The 24631-nt window shown below is 46.3% G+C and overlaps 2 protein-coding genes and 1 pseudogene across 5 annotated transcripts; 2 read left to right on the forward strand and 1 right to left on the reverse strand.

Moving 5' to 3' along the window:
* Nucleotides 1–396: 396 nt before the first annotated feature.
* Nucleotides 397–13992, reverse strand: LOC107509437 (PWWP domain-containing DNA repair factor 3B-like). Of its 3 annotated transcripts, XM_036226985.1 has the most exons (5): nucleotides 13840–13992; nucleotides 12480–12546; nucleotides 10069–10165; nucleotides 8891–8958; nucleotides 397–2811 (listed from the first exon to the last, which is right to left on the reverse strand). In XM_036226985.1, exon 5 carries the CDS (start codon nucleotides 2599–2601, stop codon nucleotides 622–624), a length of 1980 nt encoding a protein of 659 aa, XP_036082878.1. In that variant the 5' UTR covers nucleotides 2602–2811; nucleotides 8891–8958; nucleotides 10069–10165; nucleotides 12480–12546; nucleotides 13840–13992; the 3' UTR covers nucleotides 397–621. The 3 variants fall into 3 exon arrangements, 2 of the variants coding, with proteins under 2 accessions (XP_036082878.1, XP_036082879.1); XM_036226986.1 differs by lacking the exons at nucleotides 12480–12546; nucleotides 13840–13992 and adding an exon at nucleotides 10627–10704; XR_001596543.2 differs by lacking the exons at nucleotides 397–2811; nucleotides 8891–8958 and having other exon boundaries at nucleotides 9901–10165.
* A 185-nt stretch (nucleotides 13993–14177) lies between these two features.
* On the forward strand, nucleotides 14178–21717 carry LOC107504097 (synaptonemal complex protein 3-like). 2 transcript variants are annotated; one of them, XM_036227157.1, is made up of 9 exons: nucleotides 14178–14258; nucleotides 15546–15686; nucleotides 15998–16079; nucleotides 16249–16283; nucleotides 17721–17838; nucleotides 18699–18798; nucleotides 19063–19161; nucleotides 21010–21114; nucleotides 21229–21717. In XM_036227157.1, the coding sequence occupies exons 2-9, from the start codon at nucleotides 15560–15562 to the stop codon at nucleotides 21280–21282; spliced, it is 720 nt and encodes a 239-aa protein (XP_036083050.1). In that variant the 5' UTR covers nucleotides 14178–14258; nucleotides 15546–15559; the 3' UTR covers nucleotides 21283–21717. The 2 variants fall into 2 exon arrangements, with proteins under 2 accessions (XP_036083050.1, XP_015988579.2); XM_016133093.2 differs by lacking the exon at nucleotides 14178–14258 and adding an exon at nucleotides 14405–14458.
* Nucleotides 21718–23529: 1812 nt separating this feature from the next.
* LOC118607954 lies at nucleotides 23530–23648 on the forward strand (annotated as a pseudogene).
* The last annotated feature ends 983 nt before the right edge of the window (nucleotides 23649–24631 follow it).

The following is a 24631-nucleotide window of genomic DNA, read 5'->3' on the forward strand; positions in this document are numbered from 1 at the left end:
CCGCTTTCCCTACAACCGTGCCACGGCGATGACGATGGAGAGAAAACGGCGCTGTCGTTGGGGTCACCGCCCAGAGCTGGTTTTTGTCTGTTCGTTTGTGTCTTTAAACGAGTAAGAATAGCGGGGAAAACTCCGGAATCGTCTTGGGAAGAAATTCCGTCGTTTATGCGGACACATCGCAGGACGAGCACCGTGCGATGTTTCTGGGAGCCAGGCCTCAGGCTTGAAACCGATTGTCGCTTAATGCCTGACGCCAGGGCTCGTTCACGCAGGAAGGAGCACGCGCCGCGTACAGAAGTGCGAAGCGCCCTCGGTCTGAAGCCGGGCACGAAGCTCTCTGGACAGTTCGCGCCGGGCGAGCAGAGGGCAGCGCGTGCGACTGTCGCAGCATTTCCACGAGCCCGTCACGAAGCGTTTGGGACAGGGAGGCGGTGACGGTGCCACCCGCAAATGCCGGAGGCGGAGCCGAGAGGAATTAGGCAGGGCCCCGAGGTCCCGCACTGGCGGGATGTCTTTCTGTGCCCCAGGGGATGGAGGGACCCTACGTTTCAAGTGGGCCGCGGGTCTCGTCGATGGCTCAGCGCCGCGCCTCCATCCCGAGGAGTGGCCGCAGGGGCACAGTCACTTAGCCCTGCCCCTGCCCGTGGGTCTCCTTCTCACTTTCTTTAAGATGTTTCTGTCAAACAGCTCCTTCTCCCGCTTACGCACAGGGGGCCCTTTCAGGTACTTCGCTTCCGCCTGCTTGTAATCGAGCCCTTCGAGCGCGGCGATGGAGCAGATGATGGCTTCTGGCAGGAGGACTTCCAGGACGAAGCTCACCTTGTCGTCCCTGGTCAGGGCCAGCTTGTTCTTGTCCACCTCTTTGTAGATTTCCTGTAAGTGTTTCACCACGACTTCCAACTGGTCCTCGTCCTCCAGGTACGTTTCGACGCAGATGACGTACTTCTCCGACTTGCGGAACGACGCCAGCCACCTGGACTCTTTCCTGCCTTTGACGATGTCCAGAAGATGGTGGTCGGCCCCCTTCGTTTTCACGATGAAGTCCACCAGCTTCCGGTTGGCTCGGTCCCGAGCGGCCTTCATCCGGTCGGGGAGAATTTTCTTGTGGGGCCCCTTCCCCAGCAGGGCGCCCTCCTCCTCGGAATCTTCCAGGTCGGCGTAGTTCACCCTCGGGAAGTCGAGGTCCAGGTCGCCCTCCTGGATGGCCTTCCTCACCGGGTAGCTGACGTCGGCGGCGTAGTAGTCCAGGAAGGAGCCCGTGAAAGCGCCGCGACTGAGCCCCTCTCTGTAGTGGGAAATCACGGACAAGCACCACTTCACGCTCTGCTCGTACGCTCTGCCGGCTCGCCGCACCAGCTTCTCCTTCTCTTTGCAGTCCAGGTGCTTCAACCTGCGCAGGGGCACTCGGATGCCTCTCCTCCCACGGGGCATGAAGGCCTCGATCAGCAGCACCCACGCCATCTGCTCCGGGTGGCTGACGCTCTTGACCACCGCCGGCCAAAACGGGTGATTCTGAAATTTAAACCAGACGATCGTTCCTCTTTCGATGGCGCCCGGGCGCTGTGCGGAAGCCAGGCCTCGTGCGCGTCTCGCCCGCTTGGGGCCACGCTTCTTGCTGGACGCCTCGTGGGGAATGTCCTTGAGGTCGGCCGCAGGCTGACTCTCTTGCCTCCTTTTCTTGCCTGCCAGACGGGCTGACAAGCGCCTGAGGCCAGGGGCACTGGAGGCTGGTGCCGCGTCTTGCGAGCCCGGCCCCCCGGCGGTCCCCTCTCCAGGGTCCTCGGTGTTCGCGGAGACGGCAGGGCACTCGGAGGAGACGGCCAGGGTCTCCGTGCGGCTGCCACGCACCTCTCCTTTGGGAGCGCTGGGCACGGTGACGATGAAGCCGGGTGGCTGAGAGGGCAGGACGCCCCCATCGTTAGCACCTGCAGCCTCCCCGTTGACCGTGCACGGCTGCAGCGCAGCTCTGGGGGCGGCCCTCTGTCCCGAGCCCTCTTCCTCACGGCCGTCTGCCGAAAGCGACGGGACGCCGGGGCACGGGCGGAAGCTCTGCGAGGACCTGGCCGGCGTCGCCCCTGGGACCGGAGCGGCGGACGTCTGCGCCTGGGCTTCGTCTCCGTCCGGGGCACCCTCGCTCGCCAAATGCACCAACAGCGGCCCGGGCTTTTCTTTCTTCCTGAGTCTTCTCCGTGACGTCCATCTGCGCTTTCGAGACTTTCTGCGAGATCGCTTTCGCGGTCCCTTCTGAGGCAGCGGAGTGGCCTCTGGGTCGCCCGATGCTCTGGCCTGAGCCAGGTCTGCCCTCGCCTTCAGAATCTGCAGTGCCGCCGTGAGGGCGCTTCTGTAGGCCACTTCCTCTCCCGGCGGGGCCCTCGCCTTGGGCGGGGCCCCGAGCGAGGAGGCAAGGGATTCCATCTGAGCCTCGTTGAGGACCTTTATGGTGCTTCTTTTCACTCTCACTTTTTTAGCTACCGAGAGGATTTCCACTTGCAGAGAGCGTGCCTTTTTCCTCTTATCTTTGGATAAAGTCCTGGATCTGGGCAAAACCTTGGCTGGCCAGCAGCGGCCCCTCCAGTTGCACAGGACGTACTCGGAGTCCATTGTGATTTCACGTGGGAGTCGAGAGGTCCTCAACCGAGCTTCGGGGCTCTGGCCGTGGGACCCGCGGCGGCAGCAGGTCTTCCCGACGCAGGCCTCCGGCGGGCTCTCGTGCCGATGCCCACGAAGGCGTTACAGCTTCGGTGTCCTGTCCTTCTGCACCTGTCCCTCGGCCGCTGGAGCTCCTGTTTTCGCAGACTATGCTGTGGGATACTGGCATACGGAAAAGGAAAAGAAGAGTATCAGAAAGACTCCTTTTCTGGAAGGCGAAGGGAGCGAGAAGTACACGTGGGTCGTTACGGAACAGCCGCGGGGACGTGGAGTACGGCATGGGGAGTGTAGACGGCATCGGGATGGCCGTGTGCGTGGCCGGATGGCTACGCGTCGAGGCGATTACCTTATGAATTGTGCAAACGACTAACCGTTGTGTCGCATACCTGAAACTAACAGAAAATAAAAAGGATAAAAGGAATCACTTAGAAGTGTTTAAATCTTATCAGATTAATTTCAGGTTCACAGCACATCGGTTAGACGCTTTCGTGGTTTATGAAACGACCCCCCTCATTGCCCCGCCTCCTCCCTGGCTCCCCACCTGCCACTACATTGCCGCCGACTGCGTCCCACGTGCCGTCTCCCCATCCCCCTGACCACCCATCAGCTCCGAAAGAAGAATTCCTTTCGTGGAAGTACAGGAACGGTGGTCAGCGAGAACCGATGAGACATGAAACAAAGAAATACAGTGCGTCCGACTGGAGGGGTGAGTGTGGGGAGGGGGCAAGACGGAAGCAAAGCGTTTGAGAAAAGAGCACACGGTTACCGGAGGAGGAGGGGGGAAGCCTCTGAACCCCGCTCCAGCCCTACGCGCTACCCCTGCGCGCTGAAGGCACCCGTGTGGGGAGCTGGTGTCATGTCCGGCTCGCATTTGTGGTTTTGGCTTCGCCGGGCCCTTGTGGCCCTCGGCGCTCACCGGAGGGGAATGCTTTCGTGCCTCCCCTCTCGAGTGCAGGTGCCCCCCTGTGCACCCAAGGAAGCCAGAGGGGACGTTGGAGCCACTCACGCCAGGTGCCAGCGCAATGGCGTGTTCAAGAGCGTGAGCTTAGACTGCAAACCTTCGCGAAGATCGTCGCGATGGTCACCGGTCACCGCCTTCACAGGCACTGCTGCAGGCACTGGACATGGGCTGGGATTTAGACCTCTCGATTCCTCTACGGGGGCTGACACAGTCCCCCCGGCCAGCACCTCATCAGGGTAAAGTAGTGGCCGCAGAGAGCGAGGAGCCAAATAAATCTCAGCGCAACGTGAAGAAATGGTTGCAGGTGCAATGTTTGGGAAAATGGGCAAGTGTCACCGAACTCCAGCTGGATCTCGGGAGCTGTGTCTGTGTGAGCAGGATCTGTCGATCTGCGAACTCCAACTGCTCCTCTGACAGCCCTTTGACCCTGCTCTGTGCCTCCGAAGGGCACCGTCCCTCCAGGGGTCGAACGTGGACACCAGGCCCCACATATCTCTCATGTCAAGCTGGAAAAGCCAAAAGAGTTAGAAAACCGAGCCCCAGAAGAGGGGAGCGATTCACCCTTTTGCCTTCCCCGGGGCTGGAATGCACGCCGCTCTGAAACAGAAACGGTAGTTAAAGCTCGCTTACCACGCAGCTGTCAGGCGGCTCCTCTCCCTTCTTTCGCAACCGGAAACATTTCCACCTTAAGCTCCTTAGTTCATGCCGCCCCTTCCACTTTCCCAACAGTGCGAACTGCCGCTTTCATGACGGCTCGTGTTTGTCTTGGTCACATGGATTATTTTACAGTAGCAGCGCGCGCCAGCGTGTGTGTGTGTGTGTGTGTGTGTGTCTGTGTGGGGGTGTGTGTCTGTGTGGGGGTGTGGGTGTGTGTCTGTGTGTCTGTGTGGGGGTGTGTGTGTCTGTGTGTCTGTGTGGGGGTGTGTGTCTGTGTGGGGGCGTGGGTGTGTGTCTGAGAGATGCAACCTGGGGCCTGTCATGATAGTGTGTTGTTTTGTGCTTCTAAGATAACAGCAAATGGGCTTGCGGAGGACAGAAAATGTGCCAAGAGAGGTACGCAGAACAACACATTCCAGAGGCCCGCTCTCGGCACGGTGGGGAGCGGGCGCCCACCCATTTCCTGTGCGTCCATGGGCACAGGCCTGCACGTACAACCTCAAGTGTATTTCCTCACTCACGAGCATCGTAGATCACCGTTTCATGTGAATGCCTGTTTCGCACACCATTTTCTGTAATCTCTCGATAAGGTGGGATGTCTGAGATTCAAAAACTTACAGTAGGCTGCGAACATTGAGACGTGTGGAATGCGGGAGATGCAACCTTTTCTCAATGACCCTCTTCCCACCCAGAAATGCCCGGTCATAGGTTCTACTTTTCTGTACACAGTGTACAGGAATGCATTATAATTCACTTACAGATTTTAGTGGAGCTCCTTTTGAACTGTAGCTTTCGTGATTCTAACTGTCCCCGAAACATGGATGTCCATAAAAGGATGAGTTGGCAGTTCCCTTTCTTATAAAGGCACACTTTGTAAAACTACTGTTATGAAGAAAATACATTCTTGTCTATTTTTGCACCTGTCTGTTGCCGGATGAATTTGGAATACACTTTCACCCACAGTTTTTTTAAGTTTTAAAGCTTTTAGGATTCCATTGGGATTGAATCCCCTTTGCAGAATGATTGAGTGAGAACCAATAGCTTTGAATACTTTTTTCCTATGTGGTTCACTAGTTTCATAATTTCATGGAGGTCACCCCTACCTGCAGATCTGGGTTCTGTACATGATATTTAAATGGGAAATGTTACAGACCGAAAAATCATGAACCGCCCTCAGCTTTCTCAAAGGCATAAAAACAGTGAGAGCTGTTTCCCGCCTGCACACGCTCAGCCGTGACTCTACCTCACGTCTGCCTTGCGATTACCAAGCTCGGCCTCCCAGCTTTTCCTGAGCAAACGGGCAGCCCCAGCACCTAGTCTCGCTGGAACTCACGCTCTCGTGACATCTACTCAGAGGGGAGAAGTAAGAGCGCTCGAGGGAAGAACAGCACAAGGCCAAAGCTTCTCAGGAGCGCCTTGTTTTAAGACGAGACTGAGTTCTCTCCCGTTCCCTTTGCAAACTCAGGTGTTGCCTCCCCTCCAGGAGGCCCACTTTTTTTTCACAGACGCTCTGGTAACACTCCGTTTCCTGCCAACGGCCACAAGGAGACCTCCAGTGTCCTCTACAACACTGATGAAATCACTCACAGCATTACGGTTGACAGGTAAGGGGCAGCCTCCTCTTTACTGCAGGCGAGACCTGCATCGTGACCAGCATCCCACAGAGAGAATGAGGCCTGTCCCTCAGAACCTTCCGGTTCCCCTGTGTCCCGCACAAGAGGAAAAAGGTGCCCTTGTTCCCAGGACAATTCAGTGCATTGTAGCTCATCACAACAACATTAGACGTTCGCCAGGGGCTTGCTGCCCACGGGGAAGGACCGACCCACCCCGGGCTACACCAACAAGGGCACGTTACGTATTCGACACAGAGACTGATGCAGACCTTCACGTCCTGACTCGGGGAAAATTCAGAGAGAACTCTGACTGTGGACCATTTGCGTACAGGTTACATGCTTGAGGTCCAACGCACACTCACACGGGGAGCGCTGCCTCCCAGTTTACCTTGGGACAGGAGAGACGGCAAAGGCAAGGAAAAAGTGGAGCGTGCCGACTGCAAATGTCAGCGTCACGACCGGTTCCATCCGAGAGAGACAGGGAACAGGGATGAAGTGGGTGGTGAGGGCAGACGTTACTTTTGCAATCGCGTTGTAAAATATTATAGGGAGAACACAGTTCCTTGTGCGTATGTGCCGAAAGCTGACCTTACAAGCATTCTAAGGGGATAGGAAACGAAATGCGGGATGTTAGTGAACAGCAGCAGAGCGGGTGTAGCAAAATGGCAAAACAGCACGGCACGGAATGCAATGAGACTCTATTGGAAATGTCTGAGAGGCGTTCGAGGCGTGTTTTATACGACCAAGGGAAATATTCACTAGTAAAATGTACGTACCTCACCGCACGGGACATAGTCGATTACAGCAGTCCAGGCAGAGGCGGGGTGGGGGTGGGGGTTGCAGGATGTGTGAAGGAACAAGAGTCAACGACTGTCCACGCTAAAGAAACATTTCAGGTGGTCTATCTGACGTGCGCAGCCACAGGCATGATTCACACGCACACACACACACACATGCACACAAACACGCTCACACAGACATGACAGCACACACAGGGATGGGTCCAACGCCTTTTAGTGAAAGTCCTAGGAACCAAAGTGAAAGACAGGACCTTAAATGCAAAGAGAGGGAAACCCACCTGGCTATTGGGCAGGGTTCGCTTATATTTTAATGAGGGAGAGGGGAGCTCAAGAGAGTGACTTGGAGTCCAGAAAAGGCAAAGAGGGAGCAAAGAGGCACTGAGAAGTGTGCCCTGGGAGGAAGCATGGGCAGCTGCAGTTCTGGAAATAAACACAAGGAGGGAGAAGGTGGTTCCGAGAACTCATGACCTTGGACCAGGAGGCCTCAGAACTTGGGCTGAGACTTCTAAGGAAAGGGGGCTACCTAGCTCCATGAAGTTGCTCAAGGGCGCTGGGGGAGGCACCCATGCATCCCAGTGATGATGGGAAAAGTGATGGGCTCCCACCACAGGGCCAGGATCTGAGGGGACCACCCAAGCCCTTGATCCGGGACCCCGGTCTCTTGGGAAAGAGTTCACCAGTCTGCTGGTGCTGGGCTCTGCTGAAATCACATATCCCTGTCTGTGTTGTGCGAAGGCCCGTTACTGGGGTGGCCCGGAGAGGAGCAGGAACGGAGAGGAAGGGACAGCCAGTTGTCTCACATTGGGACCTCCTGTCGCCCTCCAGAGACCCCACAGGCTGACCCTCGCACGCAGTCAGAAGGTAGAGGAGAAAGGGAGTTGGCAGAGCCCGCTCTCAGCAGCATGTAGGACAGGAGCTGAGCGGCGTGGGGACCTGTCCCTAGGACCTGCTTCTTCTGAAGGCACGTCCGTGGCAAAGAATGCGACGATACATCCTAGAAATGCTGTGTTTTCTCTAGAAACACAAGGACACAAACGCAAAGTGTAACATCAGCACCATTCACTTCCAGACACACAAACAAACAACGCAGAACCTTCTAGAAGAAAGTTTTAGTTATGCTTATATGCTAAAGAAGGAGCCATTTACTGATTCCACTTCAATCTACCTAACTGTGACAGTGGGACATTTGACTTGCAGAGAAGAGCATGCCTCTTAGCTTGTGTGTGTCAGCGACTCGGCGTGGGCACCATAACGTCCCCCGGGTTACACAAAGTTACTTTAGGGCTTCTAATCCTGCCCATTCACCTCTCTGGCCGCCTTCAAATGTTCCTCTCATGTTACACACACGAGAACTTTTTACTATAAGCAGGTGTACATGAGTAAGTTTACATCTCTAAGGGTTTGTGCGACAATCACTGTGAGGCAGAGGCGTACGATGTAAATACTTGGGGACCTCTGCTTTCAAGGACTCAGGTGACAATGCCCTCACGCAACAGGTGTCACCTAGGACCCTGAGGCAGGCTGGGGTATGTGCCAGGTAATCCAGTCAGCTCAGCCCACAACACGAGCAACTGCCCTTCTCTCTGATAAAACGGGAGAGATTCGAGCTTCGAAGGTCTGACCGAAGACCACACCCTGACAACACACACACGCACGCACAAAACTCACATTGACAGCAGACACTGACTAGTCTCGATGTTTCTCCAGTTACTCCAGCTCTCCAGTCTGTAAATATCCTTGTTAAATGTTTCCGCTGGCAGTTAAAAATGGCTTACCCCAGTTGTCATGGAAACCAGAATGTCATCAAAGCGTTCCCCCTGATGTCAGCTTTCTATGGAAAGCAGGAAGTCCTAATACACCCTCAGATGCGGACCATTGATCTGGTTCTGAGTCGATTACACCACCAATCCGATGAGCGAAAGAGTGAACGAATGAATGAATAAATCATTAAATAAATAAAATATCAGAGCCCGTACGCCGTGTCCTCATGGAATAAGCATGGGGAGGGGGCAAGGGAGTTCTCACCAATGGGTATTGGAGGAAATAAAGTAAAAGGATAACAGCTTCTGTCCTACCTTGAGACACGCACGCACGCACCCACATACACACACAACGTACACACACACACACGCACACGCACACACGCATGAAGACACAGACACACAGACACTCAGGATCCAGGTCCTGTTAAGGACCTCCTTTCTACCTACCGGTTCACATGAGGCCAGGGACGTTTGTGCGGGCAGGATCCAGGGAGTCTCCGTGGATTCAGGACGACCTGGAGAGAAAATGTGAAAAGATGAAGCGCTTGGATACCAGAGCAAAGCAAACCAGAAACTCAGGTTGTGGCAAGACCAGAGGACCCTGGGGTTCCCTTGGGGCAAATGCGTATTGAGTGGTTGTCAGGAAAGCGTGATTCCCGAGAAGATAGATGGCTCCTTCAAACGGCCCTGTCCTGGGGCGTCGGGAAAGCAGAGATGAGCCTCTCCCGTTGGAAAATTGCTCACTGTGCACTGTTGCCTGCGCTGCCACTTGACACCGTGCTCAGACGCGGGACCCCCACGCTCCGACACGGGTGCAGGGAACGCGCTGCCTCTCTCCTGGCCACTCACAGTTTGGGACACAGCTGCCCTGACATGCAGCTCTTCCTCTTGTCAGTGAGCTCCCGGCGACCCTTCTTTGCTCCGTCCTGGGCGGCGACGTGCTGGAAACAAGTCCTCAGGAGGGGAGGGTGCAGGGCCGAGTTCCAACCTTTTCCTACTTTCATGACGTAAGTACTCCCATCATGGCCGATCGCAAGCCACTGACATGAGGTCGCCGGATGCCGATTTGGCCACCGATGCCCCAGATCAGCTCTCGTGGGGTGCTGGTTCACACAGACCCAGCACAGCCCTGGAACCCACATTCTAGAGCAAGGTCAACCCACCCCACTCCACATACAACCCACAGCAGAAGGGCAAGCTGGACTTTTTGAGAACTGTGCAGAACCTGAATGCGGGCTTTCCACAGGTTCGCAGTGGGGAGGAAAGGGGGCGAAATTCCAGATATCCCGCCCTCACGAACCTATCCAGTGTGGGCGGGGGCAAACAGTGGGGTGCACTCGCGGTCAATATTTTCAAATCAGAAAGGCTTTCGGAAAGATGGATGTGGGATTGAGCCTCAACTCTGCTTCTCCTCAGCTGTGTGACTTTCGCGTCGTACCCTAACATCTCTGTTCCCTCGCCTCCATTTTTGGCAAATCAAATAAGAGTGTCTCTGCTCTCAGAAGGTCGATTAATCGTTAAGAAAGAACACTGGATCTCAGCAGTGCCCGATGGTCTTTCCTGGAACTCTGGCGGGGGGTCCCTGAGAACATGTTGGGGGACCAGTGAGGTCTCCCTTTCCTTACCCAGTCTCAGCGATCCTGACCGCTTGGTTCCGATCCGTGGAAATGACAGGTCGTAAGAGGGGAGATGAAGCAGCAAGTGAGGACGTCCAGCTCTTTCCTATTCAGGCAGACATTAAACAGATTTGCACAAATGAAAATCCGTGTCACACTATCAATATACATCCAAATATATATATGTGTACACACACACACACGCACACACACACACGCACACGCATGTACACACACACACATTTTTTTGTTTGTTTTCAAATATAGAGTAATGTTTTCATGAAACTCATTTATATGTAAGCAATAATCGGTTCAATATTATTTTGAATAAAAGCAAGAAAATTAATTGCTCAGGTTTCCCCAAACAATTAAATAGCTTAGTAGAGGAGTCTACAAAAGTTGTTTAGGTAGTTGTGAAAAAATTATTTTGAATCGGAACTCTCGCATCATAAAAGCAACCATTTTAAAGTGTCCCATTCAGTGGCATTAAGTAAATCGACAGTATTGCGAAGGCATCGCTTCCATTTTCTTACAAAACACGTTCCCAAGCCCTGAAGGAGACCTTACACCCAGCAAGAAGTCAGGCACTCCGCATCCACTACGTTCTCTCTTCAAGGGCGGGCTTTTTCTGGACCCTTTTGTAAAGCGAATCACACATCATGTGGCCTTCGGTGTCGGGCTTTTTTTCACGTAAAATGACAACTTCCAAGTCTGTCCGCCTTGTCACTCTCCTGCTCACGGCTGCATAACACCCACTGGGTGGACAGCCTACACTGTGTTCACCCATTCCTCAGCCTGTGGGCATTTGGGGTGTTTCCACCTTTGGCTGTTTGAATAGTGCTCCTATGGACATGCAAGTTTGTGAGTTTTCGCATGCTTCGCTTCTGTTTTCCTTTGTGGGGTGCACCCCGAGGGGTGGAATTACTGCGCCACGTACTTTCTATATGTTAAAGGTTTTGAGGGGCTACCCAACCCTTTTCAACAGTCACTGTACCATTCAAAAGTCCCACCAACAATGCACAACATGACTTCCCATTCCTCTGCACTGCCAACAACAACCGGGCTTTTCCTTTCTCTAAGTTTCAGAGAAAGACATCCTAGCAGGCGTTACAGCTTTTATTGTGGCTTTTGATTTGCGTTTCCCAATGACTGGTGATGCTGAGCATATAATCGTGCGATTATGGGCCACTTGGATATCTTCTCAGGGAAATAATCATTTGGATCATTTACCGATGTTTATGGTGGTTTCTTTGCATCATTTGGTTGGAGTCGTAAGGGCTTTTCTATCTTCTGGGTGCTGGACTCTCACTACACGCATGATTAGCCAATGTTTTCTCCCATTCTGTGGGATACCTTGTTTCCCCTTTGATAGTGTCTTTCAATGCAGACAGACGTTCATTTTGATGAAGGCCATTCATCGGTTTTATATCTGTTACCATGTTCGTCCTGTGACAGGCTGTGGTTGGGGCACAGGATAAACGAACTGACCGATGGAAGAGGCTAGAGAAGCAGAATCGGGGACGCACAGAAACTTGGCAGAGCTGACAGTGGGGAAAGCGTACACCATTCAATGAAGGAGGATGGTCCAATCAGCTTTGAAGAGGAAGAAAAAGCAGTACGATCTCTCCCTGACGGAAAACACAAAAATCCATTCTACGCGAACAAAGACTTAAAAATGCACAGCAACATTTTAAAACAATGCTAAGAAAATATGAGGTGGGGGGAGTAGTTCTATGAACTTTGGTTAACATAATTTTATTTAATATGATCCATGAGACAAGAAAGAAAACGTAGATAAATGAGACTACATCAAAGTTTAAAGCTGTTGCCTTTCCACGGCGAGTAGTCTGCAGCCCACAAGAGGGCCCTCATCAACCACACTGGAACCCTGATCTTGGACCTCAGCCTCCAGAACTGATACTTAGCAGCTAACCCAAGATTTGGATTCCTGCCTAAAGTTGCGCTTGCCGGTATCTTGGAAAGGCATCATACATAGAAGCATGCCCAAGTAAATGCAATTCCCTTGATGACCAGCTACGTGAGGCTGGTTTCGGTCCAGGGCAAAACAGGCACTACCTGCTTACCTGTGAGGAATGCGAAACTGAGCATGGATTAAGTGAGAAGGAAAATTCACAGCCTTCGGCTTCCTAGATGCCATATCTGTGGCTTTTGAAATTTCTTAAACCTCGGAATTTGCACACACTTAAAATTTCAAGTGTACTTTAAACGAATATACTTATAGTGAAACAAACATTTTGATTCGCTCATTCTATTGAAATGCTTTCTTGGAAGGTTCTTAATTGAATTGAGCATTGTATATTCTTCTACTTTGTAAGAAGATATTGCGAGCTTTCACACTGCAAAAAAAACAATTATGTTGCATTCTTGTTTACAGCATAAATAAAAAAATTTAGTCTTACCCTCCACAAAAGGTTAAAATCGTTGTGCACCAAAGGAAATAATCAACAGGCAGAGAGAACAGGCAACCTGTGGAATGGAAGAAAATGATTTGAAATAATCTGATAAATGATTAAAATCCTGGACATATAGAGAGCTCCTACAACCTCAGCACCGCCAAAAAAGAAAAAAAGTGGTATATACCTACCATGGTTTATTATTTGCCCTAGTGCCACATGGGTACTAGACTAATCGGGATGGGCGTTACTTCGTAATTTATGTAAATGTCTTACCACTAAGCCGTACACCTGAAATTAATATTAAGTAATATTGAATGTCAACTGTAATTGAAAAAAATTAAAAATGAAGGGAAATTCTGATACATTCTACGAGATGGATAAATCTTGAAGACATTATGCGCAGTGAAATAGTGGAGAATTAGTGTTTAACGGGAACTGGGATTCCGTTTGGAAAGATGAAAAATTTCCCAAGATGGGTGATCGTACAACAATGGGAGTGTACTCAGTGCCACTGAACTGTACACGTAAAAATGGTTAAGATGATAAAATTTGCATTATGTGTATTTCATTGCCACCAAAAACAAAGGAGAACGCTGTCCTAAAGACTGCCGTCTGGACTATATGGAGGGTTTCCGCCAAACTGCAAGAAAGTCGTCCTTACCCAACCGTAAAAAGGTGATGACATCCACACAAATGAGTAATGAAAAGGGAAATGGCCAATCAGCGCTAACAAAGCCCTACCTTACTAGTGATTGGAGAAGTGCTAAAGAACACGCCCCTTCCCTGCAAAAAAAAAAAAGTAATTTTGCACTCACTAAAATGGAAACGTCAAGCCATCTGATTGTACCGAGTACTGGTGGGCATATGGGCCAATCAGAAGTCAGAGTGTGGGCGGGGTCCTCAGCTGGAAAGGATTTGGGGTGCTCCCCTAGCCCAGACCTAGAAATCGCACTCCTTGAATCTCTGGGAAACATGCTACACGTAGGCCAGACATTAGGGTGGATACTCCTAACCCCACTGCTTGTAAGGGCTCTAAAGTGGAAAGTATCGACGGAGGCATCCAAGGACAAGAAAATGGAGGAGTGAATTGAGGGGCGGTTCCCCAATGGGATAGGCTGCAGCAGAGGAGAAGATAGCACTGTCGCTATGGCTACATGTGATAAAACAGACAGCGATACAATGTTGCGCAAATACGGAAGTGGCAGAATAGCACATCGACTGTGATACAATTCGTTGTAATACCCGGACACAAAGAACAGTCAGAAACACTATTTTCGGAGACACACACGTACGCGTGCGTGTGTGCACGTGTGTGCTCGTGCACGCGCATTGAAACACCTAGGGAAGGGAAGGGGTGACTTACGCAGAACACTCAGGAAGAAGATGATTCCGCCACAAGGGGAAGGGGTGTGGGGCAAGAAGTTCAGGGGCACATTGACTAGGAATTGGTGAATTCTCTTTCATCAGGAAGATGGAGGCTTGCGCCCCCGTTCCACACTCCCTTGTCCTTTTGTGATTTTGCGGGAAGCTGAGTGTGAAACGTCCTCGAACGCGCGCACTGGAATCCCCCATTCCGGGGGCGGGTGGGGGGGCAGCCTTGGCTCTGCTATTGGTTGGGCGGTCCACGCAGGGGCGTGGTTAGGAGGCGGCCACGCCTCTCGCATGCGCACTGAACCGGCCAATCAGCGACGCTCCCGCGCAGCTCGCGTCAGGCGGTCCTCAGAAGCTTCGAGAAGTTTGCGCGGTGTGGAGCTCTCGGAGGGCGCAGAGCGGCGGACAGACGTAGGGTCTCGGGACGTGGGTTTAGGTGGCACAATCGGGGTCTCAGGGACACCAGGCTGAGGGGCGGGGATCTGCGGCACTGCGTGGCCATCGGGAGTCTCCTCAGATATAAAGGGCTACACTGTGGGGCCGAGGCGGGCCAGCCAGTCTCTGACGCGGCGACCCCTAGGGTTCCGGCGAGGCGGGATTGGGACCCCGAGGTTGGGCCGTTCAGTCTCTGACATGGCGCCCCCTAGGGTTCCGGCGAGGCGGGATTGGGACCTGCGGGCCGACCTGCCGCTCTCTAACATGGCGCCCCCCAGGGCTGCGGCGAGGCGGGATTGGGACCCCGAGGTTGGGCCGTTCAGTCTCTAACATGGCGCCCCCCAGGGCTGCGGCTAGGTGGGACCCGCGGGCGACCTGCCGCTCTCTAACATGGCGCCCCCTAGGGCTGCAGCGAGGCGGGATTGGGACCCGCGCGGGGACCTGCCGCTCTCTAACATGGCGCCCCCTAGGGTTCTGGCGAGGTGGGAATTGAAACCTGAGGGTCGTTCAGTGTCTGATGTGGGGACCCCTAGGGCTCTGGGGAAGTGGGAATGGGACAGAGGCTGGTTCAGTGTCTGACGTGGCGACCCCGAGGTCTCCGGCGAGATGGGACTGGGACCCCCACGGTGGCCCGGCCAGTCTCTGACATGGCGACCCCGAGAGCTCCGGGGAATTGGAATCGGGCTCCCGATTTGGCTCCCGAGGGCGGCTGGTAGGGCCGGGAGCGGGGAGCGGGTCTGAGGGGCCTACCCTGTGCGCAGCACCGTCGGCTTCTGCCCCTTTGGCTCCGCTGTCTGGAGGGGTAGTTCGGCCCCCTGCTGGTCCTTGGTTTCTGAGGACGTGTCGGCGGCCCCGACACGTGACCGTGCGCCACTGACTGGCACAGAACGGCTTGTCCCCTGTTCATACGGAGAGACACTTAACTTTTATTCTGCCTCCGGTCGGCCCTCGTGATCAGCACTTTGTCCCTTGGAGTCCGAGGGGCAGGGATGGACTCTATCCCAACGTTGGGGCGAGAATCCGGCAGAGGGGCCTGACACTGGGGTTTTCAGAACAGGTGGCAGCCCTAATAACAACCTGGCGGGAGGGGCAGGTGTCCGCGTGTGCTGTGAACCCTTCTGGTCCCGGAAGTGGCACGTGGACACTTGCACACTGTGGTCTGCGCGGAGGGCCCTTGCCCGTCATGGCGGGCTGACCATGTCCCCGTTCCTTTAACATGTGTTGGTGCTCACAAGGTGCTGGGGTGCTGTCTCTATTTTCCAGGACACATAGGGATAATGCCACCTGGGAAGAAGCTAATGCGGAAAGTGGCGAGCGTCCCACTGAGGACTCAGCATGTGGAAACCTTTGCTTGTGAAAAGGAAGATAGTTTTCACTTGAGTGAAACTCCGGATATATTTAAAGGTACCATCTCTCTAATACCTATGCAGGTATAGCACAAGGGCAGGGACCACATCTCTCAGGTCATGTGTGCTAAAGGGCTGTCACTGACATTAACCCTGAGAGGTTTGCAACAGCCTCTTCATTGCATGGTCCTGGCCCCTGACCTATTTCTATCTGACCTAGTCTTATATGAGTGCTTTCATATGTCTGCCTTAAAATCTTTTAGTGGCAAAAAACTTAAAACACTCCATAGTGAGGGGGATTTCTGAGGAAAGTATTAATCAAGTAGAACAGTTCTCTGACAAATGTTTTCCATTCTTATTTCTGTGCAGTAAAGACACCAGAAACTGAAAAAAAAGTGGCAGAATGTCCTGCAGGACAAAGTCCTTCCGGAACAAGTTCAGAAGATCTGGGGTAATATGTTTGCAGTTATTTTTGTTTGCTGGGTAAGGTACTTTAAGAAAAATAAAGGTCTATTCAGGTAACAAGTATTGTATGTAAAACACAGCAAGGCATTTTACCTCCAAAATGAGCATGATATTTGCATACTCTTTATTAAAAACTCATTGTAATTTTTTTACAGGAGTCAATTACAGAATTTGTTGGCTGGAATTGAAGGTATGATTGGAAGATATTGTAGTGAAAGTAAATTGTTTTAAACCATATTATCATTAATCAGTGGGCTGTGAGACTGCCATTTAATGCCTTGTTCTCAGATACAGGACTTTTTCATAAGCATTTAGTGAGGTTTGGCTTCATAGATTTCCTTAGTTTCCCTTTTTATGGTGGATGTGGAGAGAATGGTGCTACCAGTGTGAGGTAAGAGCGATGCTTTTATTTTAAACACGGGGACGTTGGAGGGGCTGTGCCATATTAGAAGAACTTGCACAAAGCAATCTCGGTTCCACTTGGTGTCGCAGAATAAGTGATATGTCAGTTTTCAGTATCAATTTAAATTTTCTCAGTGTAGCGATTTTCTCTGCCTCTCCTAATTTCTTCGTTGCAGCTCAAATTGAAGCCTGTACAATAAGTCTTTATTGTTATACTTACATGAATATAGAGACAACTTTGCTAGCATGCTAGCGATGTAGGATCAGAACCCAAAACCTAAAAGTTTGCAATTGTTCTGTCAGTTATCAGTTACATCAGCTGGGTTCTAGGACAAGACTCTCAGCAAAGAATCGGGGCCAATTTTTGAGTCCTCTGTGCATCATTCGTGCAAACAGGTGTTTTTGGAAGCTTTGCTCTGTTTGGTGGTGGTAAGATGCTCGTTTTCTGAGCTGTCTCGAAAATTGATCATTATGCACAGTAATGGGGCCATATAAAATATTTGTGTAATTGTGCAGCTCTCTTTTTATTAGTGAAAATCATTATTCATGGTGCATCCATACCATAAAATCGTGTTCTTATTAAAGCATTATTTAACGTATTAAAATTTTTACACAACAGTACATTTTTTACACGAATTACAGAAAACCCTTATGAAGGTGTTTAGGATGTGTTCTTGAATAACTTCTTGATTTCTATGCAGGGTCTTTCCTTTTTAGTAAAATATATTTAAATTCTGAGAATAATTTTAAAATAACTTTCTTGTATGAAAAATGATTTTGATCTTTTTGGAAACTTTTTAAATGGAGTAATTTCATGTGTTCTATATAATGAGATCTAACAATATTTATCTAACTGTCCTTTGAGTTAGAGGATATGTTATAAATTTGTCAAATATTAGACTTTATAACTTTTCTTATGAAGAATATAAGATTGTCTTTAAGACTCTTTTTATACATTTTTGGAAAAGTTTTCTTTCTTAATATTTTTTATCCTAACTAACTCATGGTAGTGAGTTATAAAATTTAGAATTAAAGTACCAGTAACTGAAAGTTTGTACAGCTGCCATATAAAAGTAAATGATCTTGGTTTTTATAAATGATGTCTGTTATTTAATGCTACTTGTCTTTTCAATACTACTGACCAAACATTGCTCATGCTGTCTCGAACAAGCAGGAAAAAATAATTTCAACATTAAATGTTAATAAGTATATTTATTTAATATAGATGAGTTTAAAAGTGTTCTTCGTGCAAAGAGAAGAAGATTCATAACGAGTACCAGTGCTTCCATCAAGATCATTAATGACAAACTTGGACATGTGGGGAGAAACCAGAAAGAGCAAAGGTAAGGTTGTTGGTTTTTCAGAGGCAGAACCTTTGTATCATTTGTTAGTATTCATAGGTAAAAATTAGTTAAGAATAATACTACTTTTACATTTATTAAGGTTCTATTGAAAAGGTGCTTGGCTTGACTTTCTCAAAGCAGAAAAAAAATCCATTATTCTTATAACCTCACACCTTAATTGAATGGATAGGGGTTATCTAGAGGTCAAAAAAGATGACCATTTACCCCTTTCAAATTACATACAGTTGTGTTTTCTTGCTATTCAAGTTATCTGTATATCTTTGTTCTAAGAATATACTATCTGAATTAAAGATAAATGTATTTTGCTATTTAGCTGTATTCAGTAAAGTAGAAAATGGTGAGTCTTGTATTGTAAATGTTTTCTAAATTTCCCTGAAGTGGATTTACTCTTCATATGTACAGAAATTTTATTGTGCCGAAGTGCTAAAAAGTGAAATGTTCCACTTTGGAAATGTTATATGGTAAATGAATATATTATCTACAATGTTTTTATGTATCATAGTACAACCTATATGATTTTTTATTAAGTAAAAATTATAATATTCAGTTGTATATACAATGCACTTTTTTGGGAAAGTTATAATACAATAAATCTTCCCTAGTTTTAAAGCGCTATGGCATGTGAGATAGCTTCACTCTTAGCCAGGTAGTGAAAAATTATCTTGGGATGACAGTAAATTATGCATTTCATTTTCCTGTTTCCCATCAGGAGATTTCAGCTTCTCTTCCTCCCTTCTCCCTTTATCGTATAAGTTATGTCAAACCAATGTTGTTTTGAATTTCTTTACTTTTTTCTTCATAATATGAAGGATGACACTGCTCATTATTATGTTTTACAGGCAGAAGGTTTTTCGCAAATACTCTCAGCAGTTTATGACTTTGTTTCAAGAATGGGATGCAGATATGCAGAAAGCCAAGACAGAAGGAGAAAAACTGGCTGTGGGTATCAGGCTTCACTTTATAATTACTTTATGTAGCATGTCTCAAGTAGGAATGGAGAGTTAGGTCATGTTTTTTGAATATGAGTAAGAATGAAAATTTTCTGTTTTAGTGGTGACCAGAAATATCTGAGCTTTGTTATAAAAGTTAACACAGAAAATTTTTAAAATATTGGTTTAAAAATAATCCTTTTACCTTAATGTATAATTGGGTTTTTTGCTAAATGTTAACCACATTTTTCCTCAATTTTTTTTATATTTATAGAATTTGCTTCTGGAGCAACGGAAGTTTCATCAGGAAAATAGATTGGTTCAGAGCAAGAGACTGAATAAGATTATAATGTTATATGACGAGTTCTTAAAGGTCTGTTGTATTTGGTAACAGAATACATTATAATAAAACATAATGTCTCTGATGTGTGTAAAACAGGAAATAGCAATTGTAATTATTGAAGATTTCTTTTATTTTAAAATATATGAGTGTTCTATGGAACATTTGCTGCTAGAATTACTAGTGACTTAAAGTGGGTTTACATGCCAACTTACAATTATAAGAGAAGGCCAGGTTCATGACAGTATGAGAAAGCCACAGGAGGGCAAGATGCTTATGAATTGAGAACCCCATTCTTCCTTTAGCAAATTGTCTTCATGACATCGTCCTCTGCTTCATACAGATGCACACTTGTGTAGGAGGTGATGGAATCCTGGATATATCGCTTTTTTTTGGATGGGATATTCTTTTCATCTTATTTAAAATACATGTTACTGTATATGTTAAGTACATGTCAAACACATGTCACTCTTCTAAGCTAATTGAGATGGGTTAAGTAGTAAGAGTCTAAAAATGAATATTCTTTTAAAAACTGCAGAATTATATGTATGAAAAATTTATATATGAATATATGAAAAATTATTCATATATATATATATATATGTCATTTTATCAGTGATTCCAGGTAGACAGCACATTGTTCTAATGGTCCCTGGGAGCCAGTTTTTTCATTGAGGTATAGATTTCATAAAGTACTGAGGGAGATTTGTCCTAAAGTTTATTACTCCATGTCAGCACTTAGAGTAGGAGCTTCAGTATTGTCTTTGACTCCTCCAGACTCTCTTCCTCTTCCTATCCAGTTATTTCTGGGCTCTGCAACTGTACTTTATTTTCTTTCTTTGAATTCTTGCTGCTGCTCCCCTAGTTCAGGACCTCACCATCCCGTGCTCGTACTATGACAGTTTGACCTGTTTCTGTCTTCTCCAATCCATCCTTTACAGTCTGCAATATCATCTTCCAAAACGTATACCTTCCCTCCTGAAAACATGTCCTTAGCTTCCCATTTTAAGAGCTCAGGTTTTCAACATCTGCCCCATAACGAGGCTCCCTTTGTAGCTTCAGACTTGTATTCTTTCCTCCCATCCCTCCAGATGAGTTGCTTTCTCTGAACTAACTCGCCATTACTTCCTTTACTTATGCTGTTCCCTTAGAGCACTTTTCATTTCTTCTTTCCTTTCCTTATTGAAATCTTATTCTTTTGCCATCTAAATAATTATCAGTCTTACTTTGCACTACACAGCTACAGCAAGATGTGCTTCCTTAATTGTTGTATAAAAACAAGAACAATTATAATTTTGGTGCTATTTTTATTTAGGTTTTGTATTCATTTTTAACTTCCTCCACAGCACTTAAAAGAGTACTTTTTATATAGGATGCGCTAGATGACCACTTGTTGAACGAAGAGTAAAAATTTACAACATAAATTTGTTTTCCATAACTTTAAGAAGTTATATTACAGATCATTTTATTCCCTCCAATGGAATCATGTTACCTTGATTAATAGTCACTATAAGCACATTGTCACCTGATGTTTAAAGCTTATTCGAGAGTTTTTAAATTATGGTATTTCATGATACGGGACTGTCAGTCTTTTCCTGTTTTTGCTCCACCTTGACTTCAGCTATTCATTACCTCATCATTTCCAGTAAAGTGTACTACTGTCGCACTTGTCCCAAAATAATATTTGACTCATCTACGAAGTTTAAAATTTGTCTTAAGTGGTAATTTTGATCTACATACGTTCGTTATAATCTTAATATTTAAATAAATAATGAGCACCTGTGAATATTAAGTGTCGTTTCTTTTGAAATTTAATTGTACAAGTTTGGAATGTGAGCTGAAAAGTGATGGTTTATAACTGAGCTTGACTTTTTGTTTTAGGGTATGGAAGATATGGAGGAAGATTATGGACATTTTCTTACCAATGAAGAAGGTGACCTCAAAAAAGAATTGGCCAAGTACCAAGAAACATTGGTGGTGGGAGCTGTAAGTAGTATATACTTAATATTAAGAACTAATGAAAGATGTGAACACTGGGGTATTTTGTTTGCCAAAATGTACACAATAGTTACCTAAATAATATTTTCTTTCCTGAAACAGCAAGAGCAAGAGCTGGCGATTGTGAAAATGTCTCTTCAATCCCTGTTATTCTAACTGAAGAAAGAACATGAGCCTAAGTTATATGATACAGATGCAACAGGAACTACGCAAAGCACATTACAGTATAACAATTTCTAGTTAAATAGCATGTATTATTTACCATTATTTACATTACAGTATAACAATTTCTAGTTGAAATAGCACATATTATTTACCATTTGCTTATCTAAGTGCAAGAATCCTTTTCTGTTAACCACCAAGTGAATTAAACAGTTATGTGGGTAGAAGCAATCCCACAGGCAAATGTATCAAGCTTTCGACCCTTTGGTAGCAATGGAGACTTTTTCTTTCTGACACTGTCAATTAACTTTTAGCAATAAATTGACTTAATTTTATGTTTTGTACCTGGCAAATCTTTGTCAGTTCGCAAGGGTCAAGTGCACAAGTATGGAATGTTTCATTGTTGTTCTTTATGGAAAAAAATAAAGACTATAGAATCTGTTTTGTATGTGTACCCTTTTGTGTTTTCATTAGGTTACAGGGCCAATTCCAATTAAAACAAAACTTCAAAAGAAGATCTATTCTAGGGCCTTATGAAAGTTATTAAAAGCCACTTGGCTTTGCCTTCTTGAATGAATTAAACTGGTTAATAGCATTAAAGCAAGTGAAGAAGACATAAATATCAGTGCACAGACATGGGTTTGTGACTGTGTCATTTCCACAAAGACATCAAAATATTTAATTGGTGTCGGTTCACTCTTAAATGTATCCCTTTAGCATTGATTAAAAATTTTTCATTAACATATTTATACACCTAATTTCTTATAGTTTACATTTTTCACATATTTCTTTAGACATAACTTACTTGAAAATTTTGGTTTTCCTAGTTTGATATTCAGTGGGAATATGGGGATTTGATTGTATATTCATCTAAAACTTGATTAATTGGTGTACTTTTTTTGTAATGGACATTTTTATCTAAAACAGCATTCAGAACCTTATTTGGAAACATGTTTTAATGAATTTCAAATTATCTCAGAATATATTAGGGATAAGTCAGTTAACTGTATTCTTGTTCTGAGTTACTGAAAAGATTTTCAGTATTTTATTTTAAACTCTTAGAGACCAAAACATACACCAACATTTTATTAGCATAGTGATGATTAAAAGGAAATCAAGTCTGAAAATGTGTGTATGAGTTTTTTTTAATGTGGGGAGGGAGGAGGGAAGGGAAGAGCAAGATTGTGAGGAGAAATGGAGATGGGCGGGACCTGCAGGGTCAGGGGTCATACCAGAAGGTCCACAGTTAACCAAACATTGGAGAAAAGGACTGGGGCAGGGCTGAGCACTAAAAACAAACTTGTGAGCTTGTGAGGTTTTCTTCTTCCGGGGAGCCTGATAACCCTTCGACCAAGTACCAAGCCAGTACCATAATTTTTTCCATCATATTTCCTTAGCCCTCCCTGAAACATATATTAAAAGAAGAAAAATTTTGATTCAACTCCTTTACTGGGAAAAAGTTATTTTTATAACTGGGAAGAGAGGTAGCACGCTTCATATTCCCATACGTTGGAGACACAGATGTAATGTCTGCACTATACCTATCCTGTATTTAAATGCCTTTTTACCATCAGCTTTATTCAAATCAGAATTCAAGAAAGATGTTTAGACTGTTTCCTTGATACATTTTATAAATTTTTTAAAACCCATATTAGTTCTCCCTTCCCTTTTGCCTTTCATTTATTTGTTGAAGAGACTCTGTCATTGTGTCATTGAATTTAGGAAATCCTGGATATGGCCGAGTGAATCCCTGTCTTCTTTCTTAACATATTCTTCTCACTGGTGTTGAGTGTGAACTGATAGAGCTTGAAGCTTCATCAATCCAGGCTTGAATATTTGGCAGTAATATGTCATAGGTGGTGCTTCATAATTCCTATTGCATCCACTGCCTATAGAGATAACGTCTCTGTCTTTTTTTTTATTGTGGTGTTAAGATAGAACAGTTTTTCGGATGTTATTAGCCTTCCACATTCATTACAAAGTTTCCTATTGCCAGGTTGTAGAGGGGGTGAAGGAAGGCGTAGTATTAGTAATGATGATAAGACAGCTAATATAAATCAGATCTTGTCCCAGAAAAACCATGGTGCATGTTAACAGGGCATATCAACCACTACATGCTAGTTTTAGAAGCCAGTGGGAGTTATCACCAAGATCCATTAAGTTTTGCAAAATGGTGATTTTTTCTAACTTTATAATTTTTCTACGTTCATTACCTAAAATTCTCCCATAAAGAACAATAATGTCTACAGCCATGCTACCCTGAACAAGCCCGATTCCGTCTGATCTCAGAAGCTAAGCAAGGTTGGCCCTGGTTAGTACTTGGAAGGGAGACCACAGAGAAAGACCAGGTGCTGTAGGTGTAAAAAATAAAAATAAAAAAATGAGGGATTGTAAACTGACAAGGTCCTTGCAATCTGTGAGGTCAATCAAGGGTCGCCTCACCTAAAAAAAATAACAAACTATTTGGTTTTCTTGAAATACGATTCATACATGAAACGTAGAATTAATGCTCTGTTCTTTCCCTTTCAGAATGCTGGGGTGCTGACCTAGCTTCAATCACTTAATGTGACCAAGGATTGTTTGGGGATTCTTTTTACTATTTAATGTAGTTAAGGGTGTTAATGAATCTGTAAATCAAATCATTGCACTTACTATTCTTTTTTTTAAGTCTTCCTACTTGGTTTTTTCTAGCTTTATTGAAATATAATAGGTAATTAGTTGCTCGTATTTACATTATACAATTCGATGAGTTTTTTTTTCAATTATATTTGGCATACAATAAAATACCAGTTTCACTTGTACAGCATAGTGATCAGAGATATACATAATGATCAGAGATCTACATAACTTGCAAAGCAATCACCCCCTAAATCCAGTACCCCACTTCCCCCTTAGATATTTATTACATTATTAACCAGCTTCCCCATGCTATACTCTATATCTCAATGTCTATTCTGTAGCTATCCATTTGTACCTCTAATCTCTTTGCCTTTTTCTGCCATCCTTCCAACCCCTTCTCCTGTAGTAGCCCTCAAAATATTATCTGTATCTATGAGTTTATCTCCATTTTTTTGTTGTCATTTTTTTCTTCTTTAGATTCCATATGTACATCAAATCATGCAATATTTGTCTTTATCTGATACATCTCATTCAGCACAATACCTTCTAGATCCATTGAGGCAATATCTTTTTCCATCCTCTTCCTTTTAATCTGTATATGTGTTTTAATCTGAAGTGAGTCTCTTGTAGGCAGCATATGTAGGGATCTTGTTTTCTTATCTATTCGGCCACTCTATCTTTTGGTTGGAGCACTTAATTCTTTTCTGTTTGACGTACTCATTGA

The sequence above is a fragment of the Rousettus aegyptiacus genome, unplaced genomic scaffold, assembly GCF_014176215.1.
Source record: "Rousettus aegyptiacus isolate mRouAeg1 unplaced genomic scaffold, mRouAeg1.p scaffold_m13_p_9, whole genome shotgun sequence".
NCBI lineage: Eukaryota > Metazoa > Chordata > Mammalia > Chiroptera > Pteropodidae > Rousettus > Rousettus aegyptiacus.

Bases quoted from the DNA above. Each gene is read 5' to 3' on its own strand.
- LOC107509437 (XM_036226985.1), bottom strand. From the start codon at position 2,601: ATGGACTCCGAGTACGTCCTGTGCAACTGGAGGGGCCGCTGCTGGCCA.
- LOC107504097 (XM_036227157.1), top strand. From the start codon at position 15,560: ATGCCACCTGGGAAGAAGCTAATGCGGAAAGTGGCGAGCGTCCCACTG. The intron at 15,687-15,997 runs GTACCATCTCTC...ATTTCTGTGCAG, and splicing joins AACTCCGGATATATTTAAAG to TAAAGACACCAGAAACTGAA. The intron at 16,284-17,720 runs GTATGATTGGAA...TATTTAATATAG, and splicing joins TTTGTTGGCTGGAATTGAAG to ATGAGTTTAAAAGTGTTCTT.